Here is a 22,427-nt window from a genome sequence, read left to right as displayed (position 1 = left end):
CTAGCATAGACTAGAGTCTATATAATATTGGATATAATACTTTTTGAAAAAGACCTAGTGCACTGCTAATGGTTTTTATCGGTTGATATTAGAAAACCATTTACTAATTGTTGAGGGGATCACCAGCGAGTTCTCCAAAGCGATAGTTATTAGGTTCTGGAGTTGAAATCATTTGATGCCTGTAGAGATCATCGACTTAGACAACACATTACTTGATTTTCAGCCTCACAGCTATTTACTATCTACGCATTAGCAAGAATATGGGCCAAAGCTCATACTTAAATAATACCTTGCAGTCAGTTTACAGTACAGCTTTATTATTATCCAAGTCCCACGTGAATGTTACATCCTTACCGCTTTAACTAGAAAGGCCATTTATTAACCCTAATTAGATCTTTCAGTATGCTTGGATGAGAGTGGGTATGGGGACATAGCCATTATCACCATAGTGTTTCGGTCAGGAACGAATGGACCGCATATTCGGAATAATAAGGCTGAAGAATCTGCACGAGATATTCAGTCCAATCATTTTGCCACTTCCAGACATGGAGAGCTTTTGAGAATTCCCAGTATTCAGGATACCAGCCACTGAACTTCCAGTCCAAGATCCCACTGACACATCCGTCCTTGATCATGATATTCTGGAGGCGTAGGTCTCCATGGGTGAACAGGATCTGGTGCCTGTTCTGGGACAGCATGCCAGCTAAGACATTCCTAATATGACGTTTTGGTGCCTTTGATTAGTAGGCATCGATAAGTCATTATTAAACGCCTCTTCAGTTTCAAATGGACCTTGTCATGATCATAAGCATTTGCAGAAATTCTGGCGTATCCACCACTAACCTTGAATGGGATGACTCTCCAAGATTGGATCAGTAACAGGGCCGAGATCAACCGAGCCTATGTAGTTGCTGTTGCCGATTTTGCGAAGTTCGCTGAGATATCCGTTAAGCTGGTTAGCGATATGACTTTTCATAGTCCGATCATAAGCATCCCAGCTTTGTCCAGGCTCTGGCCCTCTACCAAGCTCATGAATATGTAAGTATCAAATAGACTACCGTAGTTATCTCGGTGTATCGGACCGTAAGAGTAGCAAGCAAAGACTTTTGGTACTGGGACAGTTTCTGTATTTTGTTCAACAGACATCATGCTTTTCGCCTCGCTGAGCGTGACGTGGGATCCAAATTTGACAACCACTGTAGGAGATATCTTTGCTATCTTAACGCCGCCCCAGTTAAGGATAGTGTTACTGGCATTAACCTTCTTATTAACACTATCTGGAAAGGGAATGGTAAACCCGGGGACTAAGCAATGGACATTCACTTGTAGCTCGTAGTCCACTAACTGAGTGGTCTGCTTTCCTTCTCGGCTCGACATATTGAAGAGACGAATGGGGCAATAACCCAAAGAAAAGCGTAGACAGTAGATAAGGTGCGTAACGAAGGAGATCCTAAGAGACAAGGGCTAGGCGACCGACTTAACTGTAAGAGTAAAAGAATGCGTGGAGAGAAAGAAGAGAGAACGGGGAGGATCGTGAGTGCTAGAACGCGCGGGGCCTACGGGATCTATATACCGTCCATGCGGCTGATAAATCAGACATACAATCTACTACTTATTTGGGTTTCGAGCTCCAGTATATGTTGCTGACACCTACTTGAATACATCGAGAAAAGACCTGGGCCTGATATACGGCTAAACTTACCGGCCTGGTCATGTCACTGACTGAATTGGAGACTTAGTCTCCGGCTCTAACTAAACATGTACTATCATTGAAAACAGAAGGAAAGAGAGTCAATATTGAATCATTCTGTCCATGTAACCATCATCTAGCCGGTCATTGTCGGATATTCTCCCACGTACGCTTGCTGGTGGAATGAAACTCGAGATGGCTGTGCTTCAGATCTCTGCTCGATCTCACCCATTAGAACCAGCACAAGTCAGACAGATGATGCACAGTACCAGCGTTGACATCGACACACCTTGAAAAGTAAACCCCCACTTCAAAGCGAATTCTTATCCGAAACCGCGAACGGAATCTTCGATCGATGCAGGAACCCTTTCGAAGTCTTGACTGGCGCCGACACACGCCCAGCATCCTTTCCCCCCTGCTCATTCTCATTTCCCTCGCCATCGGCAGTCCTCGAGTTGCCATCACGCAGATCACAAATCGTCATGAAGTTGACAGTAACCGGCTCAGCCCTCATCCAAGCACCGTCATCACCCATTCCATCCCCGTATCGATAGTCATAGCCGTAGTCATAGTCATGCTTCTTCCCCGTCTCCTTCTGTTGTTCGCTCTGCGGGCTCTGGCTTTGGCTTTGCGTATTGGCAGTAAGACTGGGGCCGAGATCGAGGACGCTGATTTCGCTATCGCTTAGTGCGAGAGAGCGGTTTCGAGGTGCCGGGTAGGCGGGTTTGACTGTTGGGTTTGGGATTGCTGTAGTTGGTGGTGAGATGTTTCGGGAGGTGAGATTTTGGTTTGAGGGTGGAGAGGAGGAGGTGGGATTGGGTGTCATCTTGATGATGTGTTGGTTAGAGTAGATAGAGAGAGGAGGGAGAGAGAGAGATAGAAATGAGGATGGAAGAGAGGTAGAGTCAACCCCAAAAAGGAAGGAGGGAAGGAAAGAAGATGATGAGGATCGCAGAAGGATGGATACACGCGGGCATTGAGAAAGATAAATCGATAAATAAGTACTCAATAAATATACAATAGATACAATAAATATAGACTTTGAAATGTACTGGTTTATTTCATTTCATTGTCAGTTTCAGGTTCAGGGTCAACTGCTATTTATACTGGCGGTGGTGAATGATATGTTGTTAGACATGAGTGACTGTCTCAGATGACTTCTTTGTATCGGGTCAGCGAGGGCGATCATGCTGGGCTTTGAATGACTTTTTCAACAGTTTTATATGATATCTTATATTGCTTTCTGTTTCTGATTCTTGCTTTTTGGATGTGTTTTATTATGTCATTGTAAATTGATAACTGTGAGGCTGATGCAGTCACGTTGATATATTTAGTGTCTACTCATGGCCTCAGCCACTTTGCTACTATTTCAATAGTCAGGATGACATTTTTTATTTTTGTTTCATGCATTATTGATAATAGGAGACGTAAAATAATTTCTATCTAATAAATATATTCTTCTAGAGGTGCTCAACTGATATCATGAGGTACACTGTCGTAGCCAACAATTTCAATCTACCGCCGTGAAACAGCTTCAAGGTCAATAAAGATGATCATCTCACTGCGCTCTTCTCGGAGGACAGGACAGCAGCTGTACAGGACAGAATTCAAATCTCTGAGTGCGATTTTCTGCTGTTGATTCTTTTGACTCCTTTCTATTCACATATCCAGTATATACAACCACATGATGGCGTTCGCTCAGCTGGACTTTCCCAGAAACAAATATGTACGTGCTTTACTTCAAATAATCAGCACACCTTCAGAGAACAAAACCATCAAGGCTTGATCTTCCCACAGAGAACCACATCTTCTCCAAACGGATACCACTTGACGCCCGTCAAACGTGGAGTTGGAATAGCCACACCACTCTCGTCAACGCCTCGTTTCGGCGAAACCACCACACCACCCTGACCCAGCCATGTCGGAGCAATCGTAATAATCACCGAATCAATGAGTGACTGGTATGCCGTTTCCAGGAGGGAGTTGATGACCGTCCCGCCTCCCTCAATCATAACCGAGTTGAGACCTTCTTTCTTAAGACGCTCAAGTAGCGTATTCCAATCGAGCCTGGCGGACTGATCTGTCGCCGCAGTCACCATATCAAGCGTGATGAACTTCCCGCCGTACTTCTCCAACAACTCCCTCTTCGCCGACGGGGGCGATTGCAATCCGGTAATGATGTACGGTGCACGTCCTTGGCCTTCTCTAGCGAGCGTGAAGATTTTGGACTCCTCCGTGAAATCCCACTTCGCGCGTGGATCGATCACAATCGGCCTGGGCTGTCCTGATAGACCGTCGCCGCCGTACCCACCCACGCCTTGGATCCGACAGTTCAAGCCCGGGTCGTCTGCAACTGCTGTCCCGACGCCGATTAGAATGGCATCGTGTCGGGAGCGGAGGTAGTGCGTCATTGCTTTAGACTGGGGTCCTGAGAGAACTGTGCGAGTGCCTGGTGCGGCGGCCAGTGACGAGTCCAGTGATGTTGCGAATGTGAGGGTGGTGAAGGGCAGGTTGGGCTTGCCATTGTCTGTTTCTTCTCCATTCTTGGGTGGGAGGTGAGGTTCCAGGAAAACGCGATTGGAGTCTGGAAATTCCAGGGCATCTCTGGGAGGACCTGCCATGTTTGGATGTCTGATAAGATGTTGGGATGGCTGTTGTTATTGAAGATATAATATCTTCGGTGGAGGGGCACATATGATGATGTCACATGACCCATAAACCCCCACGAGTTCTTTTAATATGGAGGGCTGATCTGCCTGTTTAATTTAAATACTGGACGAGCTTACGTAGATTTATTGATAAAAGCAAAGAACAAAATCTTTTGATGCAACGCAGCGTGGGTAAAGCTGCTCTACCATCCCGATCAATCGAAAAATCACAAAAGGCTTTTGAACGCAATGCGAAAGGCCCGGATGAAGATCAAGGCCCCCAATTCCCATAAACCAACTCGTAGATGCAAGGATGACTCGATGATGCCATCTATCAACTCTTCAGAGTAATATAAGAAAACCATGCCCCGTCCAACATCTAAAGCATTGGCTACTAGACAACCCCCTTTTTCTTTGCGGCCCATCACGGATATCAAGTAAAATGAGGACCCATCAGTACAGAACAAAACGAAAGAAAAAAAAGCAGCAGGCGGTCATCGACTACATTTAAATCGTCATCCACGCTGCAGACCCCATTACCGGTCTTCGAAAGACCGCAACGCCGTAATTACTCATTTCACATGTCCAAAACAAGTCGTCTCCAATTAATCCGAAACGATCTTATCATCGTCGTTCACTCGTAGCTCCACCACAGGTAGCTCTTCATCGTCATCGGCGTCTAGCGGAGGAGGGATATCTTGGACTGGAGCCTCCTCCAGGGGTGTTCCCGGGAATGCGCCTCCTTGCCCACCTGGGCTGTCAGCTAAAGAGGCCAACCGGATATCGGAATCACTGAGGTCGAGGTCTCCTCCACCAACTGCCTGGTTGCTGGCGTTGTCGTCGAACAAGTCATCATCATTGTTGCCGTCAGAGATGGATCCCGGAGGTGCTGTCATCTGTGAAGGGCCATGAGCATCCGTGATTGGGCCGAACGACCACGAGGGTTCACTTGGGATCGGGAAGCGAAATGGGTCGGAGTGCGCTCCGTCGCCAAACTCATCTTCATCGAAGTCCATACCTTCCAGTCGATTTGCTTTTCCTAGGGTCTGCTCCCCGGATGCCGGGTCGTTGGAGTATTCGGGTGGCGATTCATTACCCTTGCTCAGTTGGGTTCCAGTTCGCAAACCACCATCTCCCGCTTGGTGAGCTGCTCCGACTCCGGCTAAAGCGCTCGACGACCCATTGCGGGAGGAGCCGCCGAGGCGCCGACCTTCCCCCGAAGGAGATTGCGCGCGGGATCCCATTTGTGATCCCGGCCGGGAGGACTCAGCGATTTCTTCAAGGATTTTGCCTCCCAGGGGACGCTCGGATCGCCGACGGTAGAACAGCAGATAGGCGGACGAGGTCACTACACTCTGGGGATCGAGGTTTCTCGAGACAGACGAATCTACAGAGGTTAGCATTCCGAGGCCGCTTCATGAATCACCTTGCTCGTTTTTGTCAATCTTACCATTGTACTCGTTCCACTCGCCGGTCATGAAGTTCTTCGCATAGGCCGTGTAGTGGCCTCCTCCAAGTCCACCATAGTGGTTGTCAACCGCAAAGAGATCATAGATCAAGCTCTCCCCTTCTTCGGGAGCTTCGACTCTGCCACTCATATCCAGTCCCTCAACCGGGAAGTCAACCAAAGCATCGAGCTTGTCCCGGAAACCACGGCTGGCGCTAAATCTCTTGAGGTGCATGACAAGGATATCAGGCGTCTTCCAGAGTTCGAATTTCTTGCTTGCCCGGCGGTGTTCTTTACAGCGAGGGCAGTACCAAGCATCGTTCTCAGAGAGAACTTCCTCCTTGTTGAACTCATCGAGACACTCGTAGAGGGTGACACCCTTCTTCTTCCGTGTCCGTCGAAGCTCACGGCGCTTAGACAGCTCTGGATCGGGCAAACGGTCGATGTTGGTCCACGTAGGGGCTCCATAGAGAGAATCCTTGTCCTTGGCATCTCCAGAAAAGAGTGCATCATGAGCTTCTTCGCTCCAATCCAGCACAAATCCCTCGCCAGGGCGGATCAACGGACGTCCCTCAACGGTAGACTTCTCGGACTTCTCAGATTTGGGGGTTTGGTTGCGGTTGGTGTGGCTGAAGATGTCGGAGCTGCTGTCCGAGCCACTTCCAGCACTTCCATCTTGGTCAGAATCATCACTAGCCTTGCGTTCGTTCACATTGGCGGTTTCAGACTGCGTCATTATTGTTAGCAGAGGCCCTGTGCCATTGAATGCAATCATATCCATGACTTACCTCTTTGCGTTTAGGGACAGTCTTCTTGACGCGCGCGGACATCGACGGGTATTCCTTGTTCTCTTCCACACCGGAGAATCCAAGAGGTATAGCCTCGCCGGTCCGGACAACCTTTACATCAAAGAGATTGCGGAAAGCAGGTGGAATGGAGCTTTCCGAACAAGGGGTGTCGGCATCGGAGTTGGCGTCCTGGGAAGGAGTTGTGGTATCCGTCTCGTCAGATGCATCCCGCATGGAAACATCCACCATACCATCCTCTCCCTCTACTGAAGATGTCTTTATCTTAGAGTCAGCCGACTGCGCATCGTCGTCATTCATGATAACGGTGTCCGAGTCTTCATGGTTTACCTCTTGCTGGTCGCCTCCGTTCATGTTTCCTTCATTAAAGAAATCACGGGTTGTCATGGTGTCAACCTCGGCCAGGACCTTTTTAAGAATAGCATCGTAATCAAAAGCCTCTTCCCGGTTGATAACAACATACGACGGTGCCCCGAACAGAGACCGTTGCAACTGTCGGTTGTTGTTTGGCTTAGGCTTCACAACACGGTTGAAAATCGGCACCAACAGTCGGTCAGCCTTGGGAGACTCAAAGCTGGGGATCTTGTCATCCGAGCGGCTAAACGAGAAGTAGCTCTTCGGGGCCTTATCCGGGTTATAGTTAGTGGGCACGGACTCCACCTCGAAGATGGCAATGTCATCACTCGAGCCAATTTGGCAGTCAGCGATGGAGTTTGTGTTGTCAAACATCTTGTAGAACTTGTGCTTGTAGATCTCAGCCATGATGAGACGCTGGGGGTCAGCACCCAACTTGCTTGCAACTTGTTCCTTCAACGACTTGACACTGGCGTGCTTGTCGATTTCAACATCAACGATAACCGGTTTCTTGTGAAGACCAAAGTAGAAGATTTCCTTGCTCCATAGGTTCTCGATCGGCAATTGGAGAGTAAGGTTGTTGAAAGGGTCGAAAATGATACTGACTTTCTCGCAAGCAGGGCAGTGGAGGGTTGACTTGTACATGCCAGCGAAGAGATCAGTAATGACGGAATCGTTACGAGCTTTGTAGATATCCCAGCACTTGGAGGCAAATTCCACTAGAGCCGCTCGATTGTGAACCATTTCATCCGTGGAGTCGGGCTTCTCAATATACGGCTTCTTTTGGATTCGGTTCAAGTCTTCCTGTAACCCATCAAGGAGGAACAAGAGGAATTCCTGGGAGTCCTGCTGTCCATAACCAGAGAAGGCTGGACCGTAGCGACCAATGGTGTTCTTGAGTTGCCGGGGAGCAAAAGAAGACTGGCCAGCTTCATCATAAATCATGCGAAGCAAGTTTGCATAAGACTTGGCCACCTCACCATTGTGAGCCAGGGGGTTACTAGGATTGAGATCCTGCTTGTAGACATCGTCTGAAGGGTATTAGTAACGAGTAATCACATTGCGAATGCTGTTTGAGATACGAACTTAAGAAATAGTGAGTTAATTCCTCCACACTTCGGACACATTGGAGAGCAGAGTTCATGTAGCAAGTATTTCCAAGGTTGCTCAGTCCAGTATTACCACGAGGCTTTCCATCTTTCCGTCTTCCTCTCACGGGCTCTGGGGCTGGAGAAGACCTGCCACTGGCCGTAGGGCTCTTGTTCTTGAGTTTTGTTGACGCAGCGTTCTTTGCAGTACTTGCAGTGCCAGTGGTGCTGGGAGTGCTCAATGGCACACCCAGGCGGCTGAGGGTCTGCTTGGAAACATCCGAGGCCCATTCTCCACTTCCAGACCCAACTCGTTCTTCGAGAACAATAACCTCACTTCCACCAAGTCCGGCAAGAGCCAATGTCATTCGACCATTGTAATTGGGGTTCGCGGTCTGGTCCTTTGCGCCATCGAGCAACTCTCTCTGGGCGCCCTCCGAGAGAGACAGGAAAGAGTTGACGTCCAGTACGAGACTGGTTCCAGCACCGGGGACAATAGAGGCTGCCGGGGCTGGGGAAGCACTGCGTGAAGCAGCCGGAGTGATTGCTGCGGACGCTGTTGCACTTCCAAGCCCGCCTAGTATCCTCCACACACGGACCTTGGTCGACATGTCGATGTTGGCCAGTCCCTTCGCCTGCTTCAGCCATTTCTGGAAGTTGGTGTGTCTGCTAGACAGGAATTTGACAGGCAGTGTGTTCTTGTCTTTGAGGGTCTGGGGTGTGGTTCCTGTTGTCGGGTTGCCCAACTTAAGAACGGTGAAAACTAGAGGGTTGATCTCCCACTGAACGTTCTCAAGATCTCCAGTTTCGTTGGTGTTGTGAGCATATCGAACGATAGCCGGTGATTGATTTGCCAGGTTGTACCACTGCATAATCAAGTCCCATCCTTCTTGAGGGACGATTTCAAAGTCCTCACCCAGTTGCAAGCCAGGTCGCAAAGGAACGAACGGCTCACCAGCTTCATCCTTGAAGCAGGTTCCCGGGTCCGTAACCAAAACAAGATCCGAGTTATCGACCGGTCCAATTTCTCCTTCTGCAGCACTCTTGTCGGTCTGGTCTGCATGCGTCGAGCTCCGAGCAAGCACCCTCTTCAACCAGGACATGGACAACACATAACCCTTCTGCTTTTCCTTCAACGGCTGCATCGTGAAGCAAGTCACCTTGGCCACCTGGTCGTCGATTGTAGGCAGGTCATGGGAGGAGGTAGAACCCTGGGACTTGGAGCTGTCCCGGGTCGACGTAGGAGCGGTGTAGGTCGCCATACTGGACGGAGTGGGATAGACGTTGTTGGAGGATGCAGTCGGGCCATTGTCCTCTGGACCAGTGTCCATGGACTCTGCGTTGTTGTTTTCCGGGTGCCGCGACTGAGACTCGTTTCCTGCGGAGCCTAGGTCCATCTCCACATCTGCGACTTCCGACGCCGGCCGTTTGACCGGCGAGGAGGATCGGGCATCACGGCCGGTGGGAGAGGCACTGCCGTCTCGCTTCTCGGAGCCAGACATGTCTGTAGCAGGGTCGCTGGACAGGGTAAGTCCAGCGCAAGCGGTTGAGGGGTAGTCGACACTACCAGCAGATTCCGGGGTCGGGGAGCTAGAATCGGCCTTGGATGATCTAGTCCCAAGCACTTCGTCCTGCAAATGGGCGGGAATGTAGCGAGGAGACGGGGAGTCAGAGACGCTCTGACTCCGATTCGAACCGGAGGTAGACGAAGGTCGAGTGTTCGGTGGCAACGAGGAGGATTGTTCGGAGGAAGGATGGCCGTGACGTCTTCCGGCCTGCGAGGCGATGGACAGACCCGGAAGCGCTCCTGGTCTGCGAGGCTCTGCAACCTTACGGCGCTTTGTGGAAGACGTCGTGACGGTGAGCTGCGCACGTCTCGTGGCAGCTCTGGACAGCACGATGAAAGGGTTTGGGGGGAGGAAAATTAGGGAGTCGAGACAATTAATTTGATTCGGTGAGAGCCCCAAGAAAAAAATGAGGGGAGGAAAAAAGAAAGATGGAGAAAGAAAGAAAATCCGAAGAGTCGGCGGGATCTCGTTTAGTCAGTGGCCGCTCAGTGGTTGAAGCGAAAAGAGGGTACGGTACGGTGGGGGGATTTTAACCTGACTTGAAGTAGTCGAGATATCAGGAGTTTCAAAAGACGAGATAGAAGAAGAAGAATTAATACAGAAGCTGCTTGGAAGGCAGCGAAGAGGCAATTGATGATGTTTTTTTGTGGTGGTTTTCGGTGGCAGAAGAAAGGGAGAAAAGGGAGGGAAAAGACAAATTGGGATAAAAGAGTCGATCGAATGGAGATATTATTTCTTTCTGGATATCAATATTCAGTCCCTTTGCTACCGTAGCATTCTCTCGTCTTCTTTGGTATTGTTGGGGTTTAAACTGCCTCATTCACCACCAGCTGACGGCCAGTGTTCTCCATCTTCTTCCACGATCACCTGAATCTACCATCAGCAGCAGTGTTGGCTTATAATACCATCAGAAATCAGATGAGCAAGATCAGATTATTCAAAAAGATTATAATAATTCAGCTGAAGCGTTTTATCCAGACTGTTGTTCAAAGACAGGCAAAAAGGTCCCTCCGACCGTGATCGTCAAGATTCAACAAAATTGGCGATCAAAAGCCAAAGGTATCACGATTGACGCATCTCCAAATCCGTCAAACCAGTATTTAATCTATGTGTCGGTATAGAAGCGATACATCTCATTTCCAGGCAAAAGAAAGCCAACGTCAGCGCGACAGCCAAACTCTTCATCCTCCTGTTTCGTCCTTGCGACGACCCGTGCAAGATTTCCATTATAAGCTCGCATGAGTAACTCGCATCTTTCACAAAGTAGCAACCCGCATCCTGTCGCCTCGGAAGAGGAGGCATCGACTGCTTCCTGGAATTTGTTGACCGACTGGGTGGTGGCACACCCATAAAACGCCGGATTCGGACACAATGAGCACCATGGATTTATCATCGCTGGTGTGTCTTGTCCTGGCCCAGGGACTAGACTCTCAAACGCAGCGTCGAAATTAAAAGATTCAATGTCATAGCCCTGCAAGGGGATGACTCGATGACTCGAGCATCGCATGATATGGATTCTCTCGAGGGCGCATGTCACACACATGCGGCTGGGCTTGTGACCTTGGCTTACATGGCCACCATCGACTTCATAATAATTGCCATCGCCAAAGTCCATCACTTCAACTGTTTTTCTTCCTAGACCTACAAGGCCGTATATAAAATTGTTGCACCAGTTGCAGGGATCAGTTCCATCTTCGGGAGGTTCATAGGCAAAGTCCATTGGGTGGGCATAAGAAGTCTGGATCATGCGAGTTATACCAATACTGCCTGTTTTTTCTGATTCTTTTGGCTCACTTGGTTCGCTCGCAAGTGAAGATGCAGATCCAGTTTCGTTAGGGTTGTCCGCAGGCTGAGGTTGAACGGCTTGAATTGGAACTTCCTCGGTTCCAGAATGGCTACCAACCTGGCTATCTTGCGCTGGTTCAGAGGCTTTTGGTATATACTTTGCAGGACCAGCAATGCACCGAATTCCTTGTTGCTGGCAGATTCTACACGGCAAGCTATGGTCACTTTTCTCATGGTTATAGGAACAGCCCTTTTTGATCCTTTTGCAGTTCTCGCACGTCCTCTTCCAGACTGGCGAAATTATGAGCACACAGTCAATCTCATCATCGCTGCAAAACTCACAAGGGTAATCGAGCGGGCTGTCCAAAAGCGAACACTCCTGATTGAGTTCCCAGCATGATTTGCATCCTCGGGCTGCCGGGTGACCCAGGTCTACATCGATGTCCGCATCGTTCGTTTTATCCCGCTTTCTGAAGGCATATCGCGATCCTGAAGCTGAACCGACGGCGTCAATCTCCATCAAGCCCCCTCCATCATGGTGAGGACCATCATGATAAAACGGAAGCGATGAAAGAAAAGCCTTCCCAGCATCAGACTTTATGCACATCGTCACGATCAATCTGGATGGAGGTCTGGCCTTTTTTGCTGGTCTACTGGATCCCGAATCATCTACTCGAGCCGGACACTTTCTCTTCAACGCCCGCTTGTCAGCTCGAGGGTCGTAGTCGTCTGTATCGTCATTGTCGATCCAGGTGGAACATAATGTTTGGGTTTGAGTCGTTCGCTTCCGCAGGGAATATTTGGTTCGAATCCAATCGTCGAAGTTCTCGTAATGGGTAGATTTCACGCCGAGGAATAGTCGCTTCACTTGCTGGAGTCTTTGAATGGTGTATGCCATCGTAGGGAGATCATTGGGAGGAAGGACTGGTCGGGGGAGGCGTGGGTTTATAACGTATCCCATCCGAGGGGGGGAGAATCTCTCAACTGAAGTGTAACGAGTGGCTAACTGGTGAGGGTGGATTGTCTGAATAGCAGAAGCAGACGAACCGAAGTTGCGGTTGAACACCTCAGTGAGGCATCACCGTCGCTTTTGATATCGCCACTTCGCAATGAGGAAAAGTAAGATCTGCGACGAACATACCGATCACCAATCTGAGATAATCTGGGTTTATATCTGAGAGATAGATATATCCTCGTGACAAGTTGTTTCAGTGACAGCGCTTTCATCGACAATCAAGGGTCGAAGATGAATTGTTCGAAGTGAGATCGGTTGATTGATGCTGGTACAGATACTCGTCTATCCTGCAGGAGATGTAAAGATGGAGAGCGACCATCACCAACCTCAGACACTGCAGCAGGACAGCATCGTTCAGTACGAAATTTCATTTCCCATTCTCGATGGCCAACGGCATTCATCAACTCCCCGATCAACTGCTGATTCTTGAGCTACAATGCCTTCGCTATTTGAAGCCTTTCACTATCATGTATACAAGCCCTCTGATTGGCCAGTACATCATCCTCTCAAGTAGGTAGATCGGTTTAGCGCAGATGCCAATGCCAACTTCCATTATTTTTTGCCTTTTTTTTTCTTCTATTTTTTTTTTTTTTTAAAAAAAAAAAAAATTGACTGTTGAAGATTCATTTGAGGATATATAGTTATATTATATGAAGCTATCAATATATCTTAGAGTGAAGGGTTTTTTACGTTACAGCATCAAATTATCTTGTCAATCTACAGAGTACTTTAAGGAGACATGCAAACAGCGAATCAATAACTATTTATCCATCTTCATAAGCAATAGCTCATCACTAGTAGAGGTCCATATTTAGTATATCCCCATAACCAAAGCAAACCATCCATCCTAGATCCATAATAGAACATCACAACGGCAACCCCAAAACCTCACTCCAAAGCCTATCGATCGACCCAATCCCATCCTTCTCCCCCTCAACCTCCGTCGAAGTAATCTTTACACCACCATCCCTCTTCCGACCCTGCTCCTGCTCCTGTTCCTGACTATGCCCCTCCTTCATCTTCTTCTCCTCCTCCTCCGCCGCCGCCTGCAGTACAATCAACTCCTCAACAGTCACCTTCAACTTGTGCAACAACGCAAGCTGCACGTTAGCCTCAGCAGCAGTCCCCATCATCCCCACGACGATCGCCTCCAATGCCCATACAATCATCAAGATAAGCATGAGCAGGACGGCGACGATGAAGACCAGAGCCACGGAACCCAGAATGGCCCTGGATGCGTCAATGCCGAAGTCGCGGAGAAAGTTCCGGTGACTTTTATACCAGGCTTGTATTCTTCCTGGGCGTGGTTTTTTGGGGGGTTGGGATTGGTTTTGGTTGTTGTTGTTGTTGTTGCGGGTGGCTGTGGTGGGTGGTCTGTCTTGGGTGTTGTTGGATGTTGCTTGATGGTGGTGGTTTGTTAGTTGGGATGGCATGCTATGGATCTATATATCGATGGATTTACCTGTGTTTAACTCGTCCAAGGGTGTGCCTTGGCCGCTTTCGAGGTCATTGTATGCTGGGGGGTTCGCCATTTTGGCTGTTCTGTATGTAAGATTTGTAGACTTGAGATGTGTATGTTAGGTAGTTAGGTAGTTAGGTAGGAAGTTGTAGAGTTGATAAAATCTCAGTGTAGCCGTTGATATGATGCAATCTATGCTGAGGCTTCCATGGATGGTGCCACAGATGAGAGGTTGAAATACGCATGGTAGACATCAAAAGATAGTTCATTCCGTTGAAGATAGAGATAGAGAAACCGAAATTGATAATTACATATGATATGGATGTTTATGCATGCAACACCTTTTTCTCAAAACGCCAAAACACCAAGCTCATGTCCTTCGTAACCCCCAAATCCCAAAATGACATCAAAACTGATCATCCATAACAAAGTTTCAACAGGCGCCAGTCCAGGGGTATTCGTCATCGACCAAACAAAAAAGAAGCAAAATATAATAAAAGGCCGATGGATGGACGTAACCGGCGCCTCGGCTGGATATCAAATAAGAAAACAACACAAGAAATGAAAAAAAAATTAAAACGTCTCAGCTGCGGAAACTGTACACTCGTGCTTCGCAGTCCTCACTGCCAGTAGCAAAGCGACTGTCACCAAGTCCAAGGCAGGTGATTGGGCCGGAATGACCAGTAAAGGTTCGCTCGCATTTGCCGGTTCTGGGATCCCAGATCTTGACCATGCGGTCTTCTGCGCCGGATACAATCCGAAGGGTGTCAGCGCCCAAAGCCCAGACACCTTCCAGGTGGCCGAAGAACGTGCGCAAGCATCGGCCCGTGCTCGTCTCCCAAAGACGAATCGTCGAGTCTAATGCGCTGGTGACCATGTAGCGTGGCGGTGCCGGACGTCCATTGTCAAATGATGGCCCAAAAGGCGACGAGTGAGCCGCAAATGGGTTCGATTCGAAACTAGGAGTACCGGCATCACTGTCACCTGAAGTGCTAACGTTGTCGTTTTCGCACTCCGCATCGTGCTCTTCAAATTCAAATTCTCTCGGCAGGGGAATGACCTGCTGCACTTGACCCACGTGGCCGTGGAAAGTCCTGATGCAGTTCTTGCTGTCCAGATCCCAGAGTCGAACGGTACAGTCATCAGACGCCGAAAACACAGTTCGGGATTTTGTGTCAACTCGAACCGCATTCACCCAGTCAGTGTGACCACGCAGGAGACACGTCGACTTGTCCTCAAAGTTCCAAATCTTCACCGTCTTGTCCACAGATCCAGATGCAAGAATTGTGGCATCAAAATGCAGTCCAATGACACCACCGCGGTGGCCAGTGTAGGTAGAAATACACTCTCCTGTACGCCAGTTCCACACCTTCAGGCTGCGGTCCATACTGCCGCTAATCAACTTAGTGTCGTCAAACTGGAGGCAACGAATACCGGACTGATGTCCGCGAAGGGTTCGCAGCTCCTCTCCTGTCTCGGTATCCCAAATCTTGATTGTAGCGTCGTAGGACCCGGTTGCCAAGATATTGTCCTCAAATTGCAAACACATGATACCATTGGTATGACCTTTGAACACCTTCATTGTGCATCGTCCGTATTTCCAATTCGTGCCCACCTTAAATCGATCCTTGTAAACCTCTTTCCACGGCCTGTAACGGGTCTTGAAGTAGTCCTCCTCTTTCTCTGGGGCTGGAGACGCAGTGCATTGGCGCTTGACAATTGCCGTCTCTTCTTCGACAGATTCAGGCTTTCGCTTAGCGCCAGTAGGCGCGGATTCGGCAGCGGGGGAAAGGCTATCTTCGATTTCTGCTACGGGGCTTGCACCTGCAGAGGGCCCATTGATGGCCCACGTTGTGGCGCGCAACTCAATTTCACGTTTCGACTCACGCAATCTCTTGCGTTCCAACAACGGGAGACCCCACCCGCACTTCTTGCACTTGCGATGAATGTGCTGCTCGCACATCCGATGCCAGACCACGTCGTCGTCTGCTAGGGCCCTCCAACGTCCAGAGACTTGTGCAGCTTTGCAGAGGGAGGTAGTATCAAGGTAACAAAGGATTTTGAATGATATTTCAGGGGGAAGCGCGGTGAGAAAATCGATTCGGATAAGATCCCGGACGGTGGTGGACACGAAGGAAAGCTGCGGGAAACAACACTGAGCCATGATCCCCTGGAGCATGAGCTTTCGGTGCTTGGCTGGCGCGGCGGAAAAAAGGGACCAAACATGGGCAATGCCCTGTTGATCGCTTTGAGGAAGCGTCTCGAGTTCCTTTGTAAGTCAAATTAGCCTTCAACGTCGTCATCACAATATCCAGGAGAAAAATCATACCCGTTGTAACAAATCCATCGAGGGCTCGTCAGCTTGTCGTCTGCATTTAAGATCTGGTCTGTGGCGATAGCAATATCTCGAGTTCGCCGGTGCGGGTATCGGATCGTCAAATCGTGAGCTTAGGCGCGCGTATTGTTCAGGGATGTGTTTTGCGAGGAATGGTGCGACGTTGTTCTCGTTCGCCAGCTTCACGGGTGTAGTCGTTTCTGCACTGTCGAAACTGTGGGGCGCAGAGCCGTTCGACTCGGAATCCGCATCAACATCCTCCGTAGAAGGACCGAAGATCGACTTGGAGACACTCTGCGATGAATCTATTAAGTAGTCCTCCGCGTGCGACTTCTTCCTCAGGAGGGCTTGTGAAGGAATGCCATCATTGTCCAGTGATGGCTCGTGGCGTTGCATGGCGTTGCGACTAAAGCGATCGATATTCACAAGCTAGTCTGTCTTCAGATAGATAAAGACCAGACAAAGTCCAGTCACTAGAGAGGAATCAAGCAGATAGATATATTATCAATCTTAGCGACTAGGAAAATCTCAGGTAGGGAGAGGAGAGGGAGGTGGCGGATGTGACGACGAGGTCCCCAGGAACGAAAGCGGGCTGAGATAACCCAGGACAGCGGGCAGAGTATGGGGGAGATTAAAAGGACTTAAATTATGGGCCAGCCCAACGTCAAATATCAGCAGCACCGCTGCATAAATACTCCACGGTCTGTGGGACAGACGAATATCATGAGTCAATCTTATTTTTCGCCTTTCAACACGAAATCTTTACTGGTTCTTCTTTCGTTCTTCATCGCGCGGAATCACGCAAGCAAGACGACCAGTCTCGTGATTCTGCCCCCCGCTAATCTCTTTGCAGTAGGTGCACGTGATCTGATGGCGCCATCGCCGCCATGCCTCGCATCACCGCTGCTCCAGTTCTCCATCCGCCCATCTGAAGGCGTCAACAGGATTGATCGCCATGTCCACTTGGTTTCTAGCGGTGTGCTCCAATTTGTCCAAATCGTCGCCATTGTCTCCCTCGCTTGCAGATCCTCCACTTGACGGCTGTCGGAGATTCGAAGCGGTCTAGAGGTGCTAAAAAGGTGCCTTTGGGAGCGAGCATAAACATAGACCCGGAAACCTGCGGGTCCTTAAGACGATTAGTTCATCAGCTACTATCACGTTTGTCTGGACTTCCTGTCCTGAGCTTCGTCCTCCCTGGATTTGTCGACAACCCAGTATTTTCCGACCTCGGTGCCCAAAAAAAGACCGTGGGGATAGCCTCATCACGCCATTCTGATCACGTTACCGGCACTTCCCATTAATCTTCAGCTATTGTTTGAAGACTCGTTACAAAGTACGCGTGGATCATTCTCCAAAGGTTAGTGTTGATTTGCATCTTGATTGTGTCAATCCTTTCTTGCGTGCGCTCCATGTTTTCCTGCCATGGTGCAATTGAAGAGGCAATTTTGCAAAGTATTGTGTGAATACCGTGTCAGATCATTGGCATTATTGGGCCCATCATCTCATTTTTGACAAACGCCGCGGAATGATAGCGCTATCTCCTATGCACACCCACCCCGGATCTCCGTGGATAGAAATCAATTATGCTAAGAAATTCTACGCAGACATACGGCCTTCTTTGGTTCTTTCTCCGAGGCCATCATGAATTGACCTTTTTTTCCAATCTTCCGTTGGGCAAAATTATCCTGCAGTGACGACGTGGCTGTACCTCCCTGCTAGTCAGGATTGTTTACGAGGACACGTTTATATCATCTATTACCAACATTGGGTTGCAATCCTATCGTCACACTCAACGGATCTGGCGCAATCTGTGGAAGGCCATGGCATCATCTCAGTCATCCTCGGTATTGAGTGGTGTTCCCCCTGCTGCTGGGCCTGAGCAAAGCCAGGAGACCCCGGTTCCACAGCTTGATACTCTCATATCTCATCTCGTTGCGGCCAAACGATCTTTGTCATCAATCAGCCATGTATGGCGTGCCAATGAGATCGTCACAGCCGCCCGCTCAGCGCTTGAACAAAGCGTTGTTGTCTCTGCGCGGACGGGTTTCCTCCGCCGTGGACTCAACAATCAGCTGCGGCTTCTCTATAATGTTCGGACGGAGGTCGAGGAGATTTCTGTCCGAGGCCGGTCAGAGTTTTCAGATGTACTGAAGAGTCTTGATGCTGCCGATGTACGACTAAGAAAAACGTTGGATTTATTAAGGGAAACGATTGTTCAAGCTTCGTTTCGACCTGAGGGTGAAGAGCCCAAAAGTCTGCACGATTTTGTGGACGAGCGTGTCTTAGAAGAGCTTAATGCAACCCTGAAAAGGTCAATAGATCGGACAAATGCAGCACAAGGAGAGCTGGATGTCTCAAACTCTGCCTTCGATGAGGAACTTCGCTCAATCAAGGAGGCTTTGGGCAATTACCGAGCTGCTACAAAGTTAGCATCTTCCAGGTCCCCTTCGTCTTCATCCACCTCCTCGGTCTCAAATTCCAGTTTGCCTTCAATGTCGTCAATACCTTCCATGCTGCATTCTTTGGAGATGCATGCGCAGGAAATGGCGAACCTTTTAGAGTCTCTGGTCCGACACTTTGACCTTTGTGTTACAGCTGTCAAGCACACAGAGGGTGGGGGAGCGGCTGCACAATCCATCACCGGGGATATGCACACCGGAGTAAGTGCCAGCGGCCGAGTTGGTCCCAACATTGAAGAGGAGATCAATGCCAATTTGAATGCTCCTCTTGATCCTCTAAGTAATTCGGAATACCAAGAGATGGTGAATGTTCTGATCAAGGATTCAGCCGAGGCAGAAGACGTTGTGGTAGAGATTCAAGACCGCATCAGAGACATGGAGTCTGTCTTGGAGAACATCCTGGCACAGCGGGATACTTCGCTCTCTGTCTATCACGCCACGACTGATGTGTTTCAGCACCTATCATCTCTTGCCTCTACGCGTTTGCCAGGATACATAGCACAGGCGCATAACTTCACCCGCGTGTGGAGCGAGGAGCATGATCGTATCAGTGAAGGTTTGGCAAATCTTTCAGCTCTATACTCTCTGTACGATGGGTTTTTAGATGCCTACGATGGCCTCCTTCTCGAAGTCTCTCGTCGGAGGCATGTTAGACAGCGTGTGGAGAAGGTGCTTCGTGAAACCAGACACAAGCTTGATCAGTTGTATGAAGAGGATGTTAGTGCCCGTGAAACGTTCCGCGTGGAACAGGGTGACTTTCTGCCATCTGACATCTGGCCTGGAATTGGCCGAGAGCCGATGCGGGTCGAGTTTCGGCGCATCTCTGGTGGTAACCTCAAGGGTGCCTCTGAGCAGAATCCCGATCAAGAGGAGGCCGTAGCAGGTGAACCCAAAGAAGGGTCCCATAATATTCAACCTCCAGAAGAGAACACTGATGTCGGTGAAGTCATTCCTGATTTGCCTCGGCAGGTGGTCGAACAGGCTTTTGCTCGTCTCAAATCCCGAGCTAAAAATGTCCCTTAACTCTGGATTGGATCGGGTTCCCTCCCAGTCTCATGAATGTATGAATTTTACGATACTTACCTTTTAGCTGAAGCATGAAATTGGATTCGTTTTCACATCTATCCTCCCTGGACTATCGCGTACATCTCTCAAAGGTCTTGCCATGACCAACATTTTGAGATTTGTCTACCTGCTTCTTCTTTTCTTCCTCCCCTCCATTAAGAAAGTGGCCATTAATCAGCCTGAATGATGGAATAAAAAGGCGGGCTCAATCCCGTACTGATATCAAGCCCAAATCTTCTCGCCGAACAAACTCCCATGAGCATCTCCCCAGACGCATACTCTGATGCCCCATTGGGGACAAGATGTAAGCGCTGGAGATGATATGCTACATGGAAGCTGTCTGGTGATAGTGATGGACTACATGATGTTCAAAGAGAGCTCTGATGGGTTTGATTAATGGCCTTTCCCCCCTTTTTTAGGATAAAGATAGAAAACGAGTTGAATACATGAACCTGCTTTTATACTGTGTTGCCTTTTTATTCCCCGCATGATGCCACAAGAATATATTTTTTCATATTTTTTCACAGTGAGTCATCACAAGCTTAAAAAAAAAGAATAAATTGAAAGACGTAACTTCACTGTTATATGCATATATCCATGACTTCATGCAAATATCTATCTATCAAATAAGAATCAAAAAAGAAAACCGATCATAAATTCCCATGATACCATGCTCATTATTTTCAAAATCCCATGCCAGTAATGCCCCAAAATCTAATGATATAAAACTTTTTTAGGTTGCGACTACTTTCGCTTCTTGGATGAAGAAGAGATGAGACGTTTCTTAAGATGCTTAGGCATCTTGTTGGCACGTTGCTCACGCTTCTCCTCCTTGACCTTTGCCTTGTGATCACGCTTGGAGTCTTTGTCCTCAAAGCGTTTACCACGCGGTTGCTTCTTCTCAAATGGGTCCCTGGGCTCTCCGTCTTCCTCTCCGGACTCGGATCCAGAGACAGACACACCACCACTGGCGTCTGATTCGTTGTCTTCTTCGTCATTCTTGGCAGCCGATTTCTCGCCTGCGAGGAGATCATGGTAAACAAGATCAGCTCCTTCTCCCGCACGAACCTTCTCAGCGTCGCGCTCAAAGTCGTAAACTTGTTCCAGTGTTTGCGGGATATATTGCTGACGGTAGACAGCAGTATCAACCTCGCGTGCCGCAGCATCCTGCTGCTCATCGTCCGTCCGGTTTTCGAGGAGCTTCTCAATGAAATCGATCATTTCTTCATTTGATGGTGCAATGGTAGTTGGGCCTGCGTGGCCGATAATGAACTGGAAAATAGTCTGTTCGGGCAGGACATCTACGTCCTTCCGACGGAAAAAGTCGCTGACGTTCTTGATGTCCATACGCAAGAACTCCAAGCTTCGAGGATGGTCATGCTCCACACTCTGACTGACATCAATAATGTAAAGCTGATCCTTGTGGTAGAGCATGTTATATTCACTCAAATCAGCGTGCACTAATCGGCATGTCTGGTACATTACACGCATGTAGCCGAGAAGCTCAATATAGATTGAGCGCCACTTCATCTCCGGTTCAGGAACATCGAACTCAACATCCTTGAGTCGAGGAGCACCAATGCCCTTGGAACTTCCAACGAAGCCCATAACAAGGACGTGAAGTCGCAGGTGGATAGGCTCTGGACAGGGAATACCAGAAGAATAAATTCTCCGCAAATTCCGCATTTCTTTTTCTGCCCAGAGTTTCACCATTGCGCGGTTGTTGCTCTTGCTGTATCCCTGTCGGAATCTAAACTCTCCTGTCACGTACTTGTCTCTGTCCTTGAATACGAGAATGCTGGTCTTGTAGACCTTGATGGCACGGTGTTGCGCGGAGCCGTCCTCATCGTCTTCGGGGAATGAGATAGAGTGGTAAACATTGGCTTCTTTACCTGTTGATAGACAGCCATGGATTTCTGAAACGATGTTTCGGTTGATCATCTGCAAAAGAATCATTCGTGTGCGTGGATCAAGCACTTGCTCTGACGTTGCTCTGTCGGCCCTGTCGCCACCACGTTCACCACGAGTAGCCATTCCTGACTGCATGTCGTCAAGCTTGATCTTGCCAGCATGACGAGTCAAAGATTTGACCTCATCGTCGACAGATGCATAGGTGTTCATAGTTGGCTTTTGTGTATTGGTCTTGGGGTATGTCCATTTCGGGGCATTAGGGTCTGCTGCAAGTTCGTTCACTTTACGTTGGCGGTTGTAGGCTTTGGTCAAATCAGCGGGATTCGCTGATGTAAAGTCCTCTTGATCCATCTCCTCCTCGAAAATGTCATCGTAGTATTCCTCATCGTCTTCCTCGCCTTCTTGCGCTTCCGGGTCTTGCCCCGCCACGGCAGGGGTAGTGCCATCAGGATTCACATATCCTTGGTTAGGGATATAGGTGTGCGAAGGCGCTAGGCCATCAGCAACACCTGCAGTCTGCGGATTCGACTCTGCGGAAGCCATTGCTAACTGCGATAATCCCACCGAGCTTGTTTAGGGGAAAACAGCTTATCGCGGATGAGGGGCGTTGAAAAAGCATTTTTTTATGGATCAGTGCGGACCAAATTTAGGATTCACCGCCCGGCAGAAACCCCGCGGCCACCGAGTCCAACGCGTGAGGAAGGCGGATCTTCGATGGTCCACGCGTATCTTGACAGTTCCGTTCAGCTGCCCGTCGCAAGAGACGCCATCATCTCCCCTGCCAGCTTGCGATCTTC

At 49.0% G+C, this 22,427-nt stretch overlaps 9 protein-coding genes across 9 annotated transcripts; 1 reads left to right on the top strand and 8 right to left on the bottom strand.

The window, feature by feature from the left end:
• Positions 1–440: 440 nt before the first annotated feature.
• ASPWEDRAFT_54700 (uncharacterized protein) lies at positions 441–1,377 on the bottom strand (the record flags this gene model as incomplete). The annotated part of the gene is made up of 4 exons (XM_040838093.1): positions 441–714; positions 771–792; positions 844–952; positions 1,024–1,377. 4 exons carry the CDS (start codon positions 1,375–1,377, stop codon positions 441–443), a joined length of 759 nt encoding a protein of 252 aa, XP_040685256.1.
• A 208-nt stretch (positions 1,378–1,585) lies between these two features.
• On the bottom strand, positions 1,586–2,766 carry ASPWEDRAFT_45539 (uncharacterized protein). The gene has a single exon (XM_040836564.1). It carries the CDS (start codon positions 2,514–2,516, stop codon positions 2,001–2,003), a length of 516 nt encoding a protein of 171 aa, XP_040685255.1. The 5' UTR covers positions 2,517–2,766; the 3' UTR covers positions 1,586–2,000.
• A 699-nt stretch (positions 2,767–3,465) lies between these two features.
• Positions 3,466–4,311, bottom strand: ASPWEDRAFT_32202 (RibD family protein; the record flags this gene model as incomplete). Its single annotated transcript, XM_040833626.1, has 1 exon — positions 3,466–4,311. The coding sequence occupies one exon, from the start codon at positions 4,309–4,311 to the stop codon at positions 3,466–3,468; it is 846 nt and encodes a 281-aa protein (XP_040685254.1).
• Positions 4,312–4,943: 632 nt separating this feature from the next.
• Positions 4,944–9,535, bottom strand: ASPWEDRAFT_32201 (putative ubiquitin-specific protease UBP12; the record flags this gene model as incomplete). The annotated part of the gene is made up of 4 exons (XM_040833625.1): positions 4,944–5,725; positions 5,789–6,512; positions 6,574–7,976; positions 8,032–9,535. 4 exons carry the CDS (start codon positions 9,533–9,535, stop codon positions 4,944–4,946), a joined length of 4,413 nt encoding a protein of 1,470 aa, XP_040685253.1.
• A 1,171-nt stretch (positions 9,536–10,706) lies between these two features.
• Positions 10,707–12,284, bottom strand: ASPWEDRAFT_32200 (putative C6 finger domain protein; the record flags this gene model as incomplete). Its single annotated transcript, XM_040833624.1, has 1 exon — positions 10,707–12,284. The coding sequence occupies one exon, from the start codon at positions 12,282–12,284 to the stop codon at positions 10,707–10,709; it is 1,578 nt and encodes a 525-aa protein (XP_040685252.1).
• An 895-nt stretch (positions 12,285–13,179) lies between these two features.
• Positions 13,180–14,027, bottom strand: ASPWEDRAFT_72480 (uncharacterized protein). Its single transcript, XM_040839247.1, has 2 exons — positions 13,864–14,027; positions 13,180–13,800 (listed from the first exon to the last, which is right to left on the bottom strand). Exons 1-2 carry the CDS (start codon positions 13,931–13,933, stop codon positions 13,268–13,270), a joined length of 603 nt encoding a protein of 200 aa, XP_040685251.1. The 5' UTR covers positions 13,934–14,027; the 3' UTR covers positions 13,180–13,267.
• An 82-nt stretch (positions 14,028–14,109) lies between these two features.
• On the bottom strand, positions 14,110–16,959 carry ASPWEDRAFT_163708 (F-box/WD repeat-containing protein). The gene is made up of 2 exons (XM_040829854.1): positions 16,190–16,959; positions 14,110–16,129 (listed from the first exon to the last, which is right to left on the bottom strand). The coding sequence occupies exons 1-2, from the start codon at positions 16,589–16,591 to the stop codon at positions 14,444–14,446; spliced, it is 2,088 nt and encodes a 695-aa protein (XP_040685250.1). The 5' UTR covers positions 16,592–16,959; the 3' UTR covers positions 14,110–14,443.
• Positions 16,960–17,893: 934 nt separating this feature from the next.
• On the top strand, positions 17,894–19,863 carry ASPWEDRAFT_45534 (autophagy-related protein 17). Its single transcript, XM_040836563.1, has one exon. The coding sequence runs from the start codon at positions 18,016–18,018 to the stop codon at positions 19,675–19,677; it is 1,662 nt and encodes a 553-aa protein (XP_040685249.1). The 5' UTR covers positions 17,894–18,015; the 3' UTR covers positions 19,678–19,863.
• A 136-nt stretch (positions 19,864–19,999) lies between these two features.
• On the bottom strand, positions 20,000–22,227 carry ASPWEDRAFT_696909 (serine/threonine-protein kinase RIO1). The gene has a single exon (XM_040839064.1). The coding sequence runs from the start codon at positions 22,171–22,173 to the stop codon at positions 20,464–20,466; it is 1,710 nt and encodes a 569-aa protein (XP_040685248.1). The 5' UTR covers positions 22,174–22,227; the 3' UTR covers positions 20,000–20,463.
• Positions 22,228–22,427: the final 200 nt, after the last annotated feature.

The sequence above is a fragment of the Aspergillus wentii genome, assembly GCF_001890725.1.
Source record: "Aspergillus wentii DTO 134E9 unplaced genomic scaffold ASPWEscaffold_8, whole genome shotgun sequence".
Lineage (NCBI taxonomy): Eukaryota > Fungi > Ascomycota > Eurotiomycetes > Eurotiales > Aspergillaceae > Aspergillus > Aspergillus wentii.
This window is presented reverse-complemented; position numbering and strand designations above follow the sequence as displayed.

Excerpts from the sequence above, each read along its gene's own strand:
- ASPWEDRAFT_72480 (XM_040839247.1), bottom strand. The coding sequence starts at position 13,933 with ATGGCGAACCCCCCAGCATACAATGACCTCGAAAGCGGCCAAGGCACA. Across the intron at positions 13,801-13,863 it reads CTTGGACGAGTTAAACACAG|CAACATCCAACAACACCCAA; the intron begins GTAAATCCATCG and ends ACCACCATCAAG.
- ASPWEDRAFT_696909 (XM_040839064.1), bottom strand. The coding sequence starts at position 22,173 with ATGGCTTCCGCAGAGTCGAATCCGCAGACTGCAGGTGTTGCTGATGGC.
- ASPWEDRAFT_45534 (XM_040836563.1), top strand. The coding sequence starts at position 18,016 with ATGGCATCATCTCAGTCATCCTCGGTATTGAGTGGTGTTCCCCCTGCT.
- ASPWEDRAFT_163708 (XM_040829854.1), bottom strand. The coding sequence starts at position 16,591 with ATGCAACGCCACGAGCCATCACTGGACAATGATGGCATTCCTTCACAA. Across the intron at positions 16,130-16,189 it reads CGATGGATTTGTTACAACGG|GAACTCGAGACGCTTCCTCA; the intron begins GTATGATTTTTC and ends TGACTTACAAAG.
- ASPWEDRAFT_45539 (XM_040836564.1), bottom strand. The coding sequence starts at position 2,516 with ATGACACCCAATCCCACCTCCTCCTCTCCACCCTCAAACCAAAATCTC.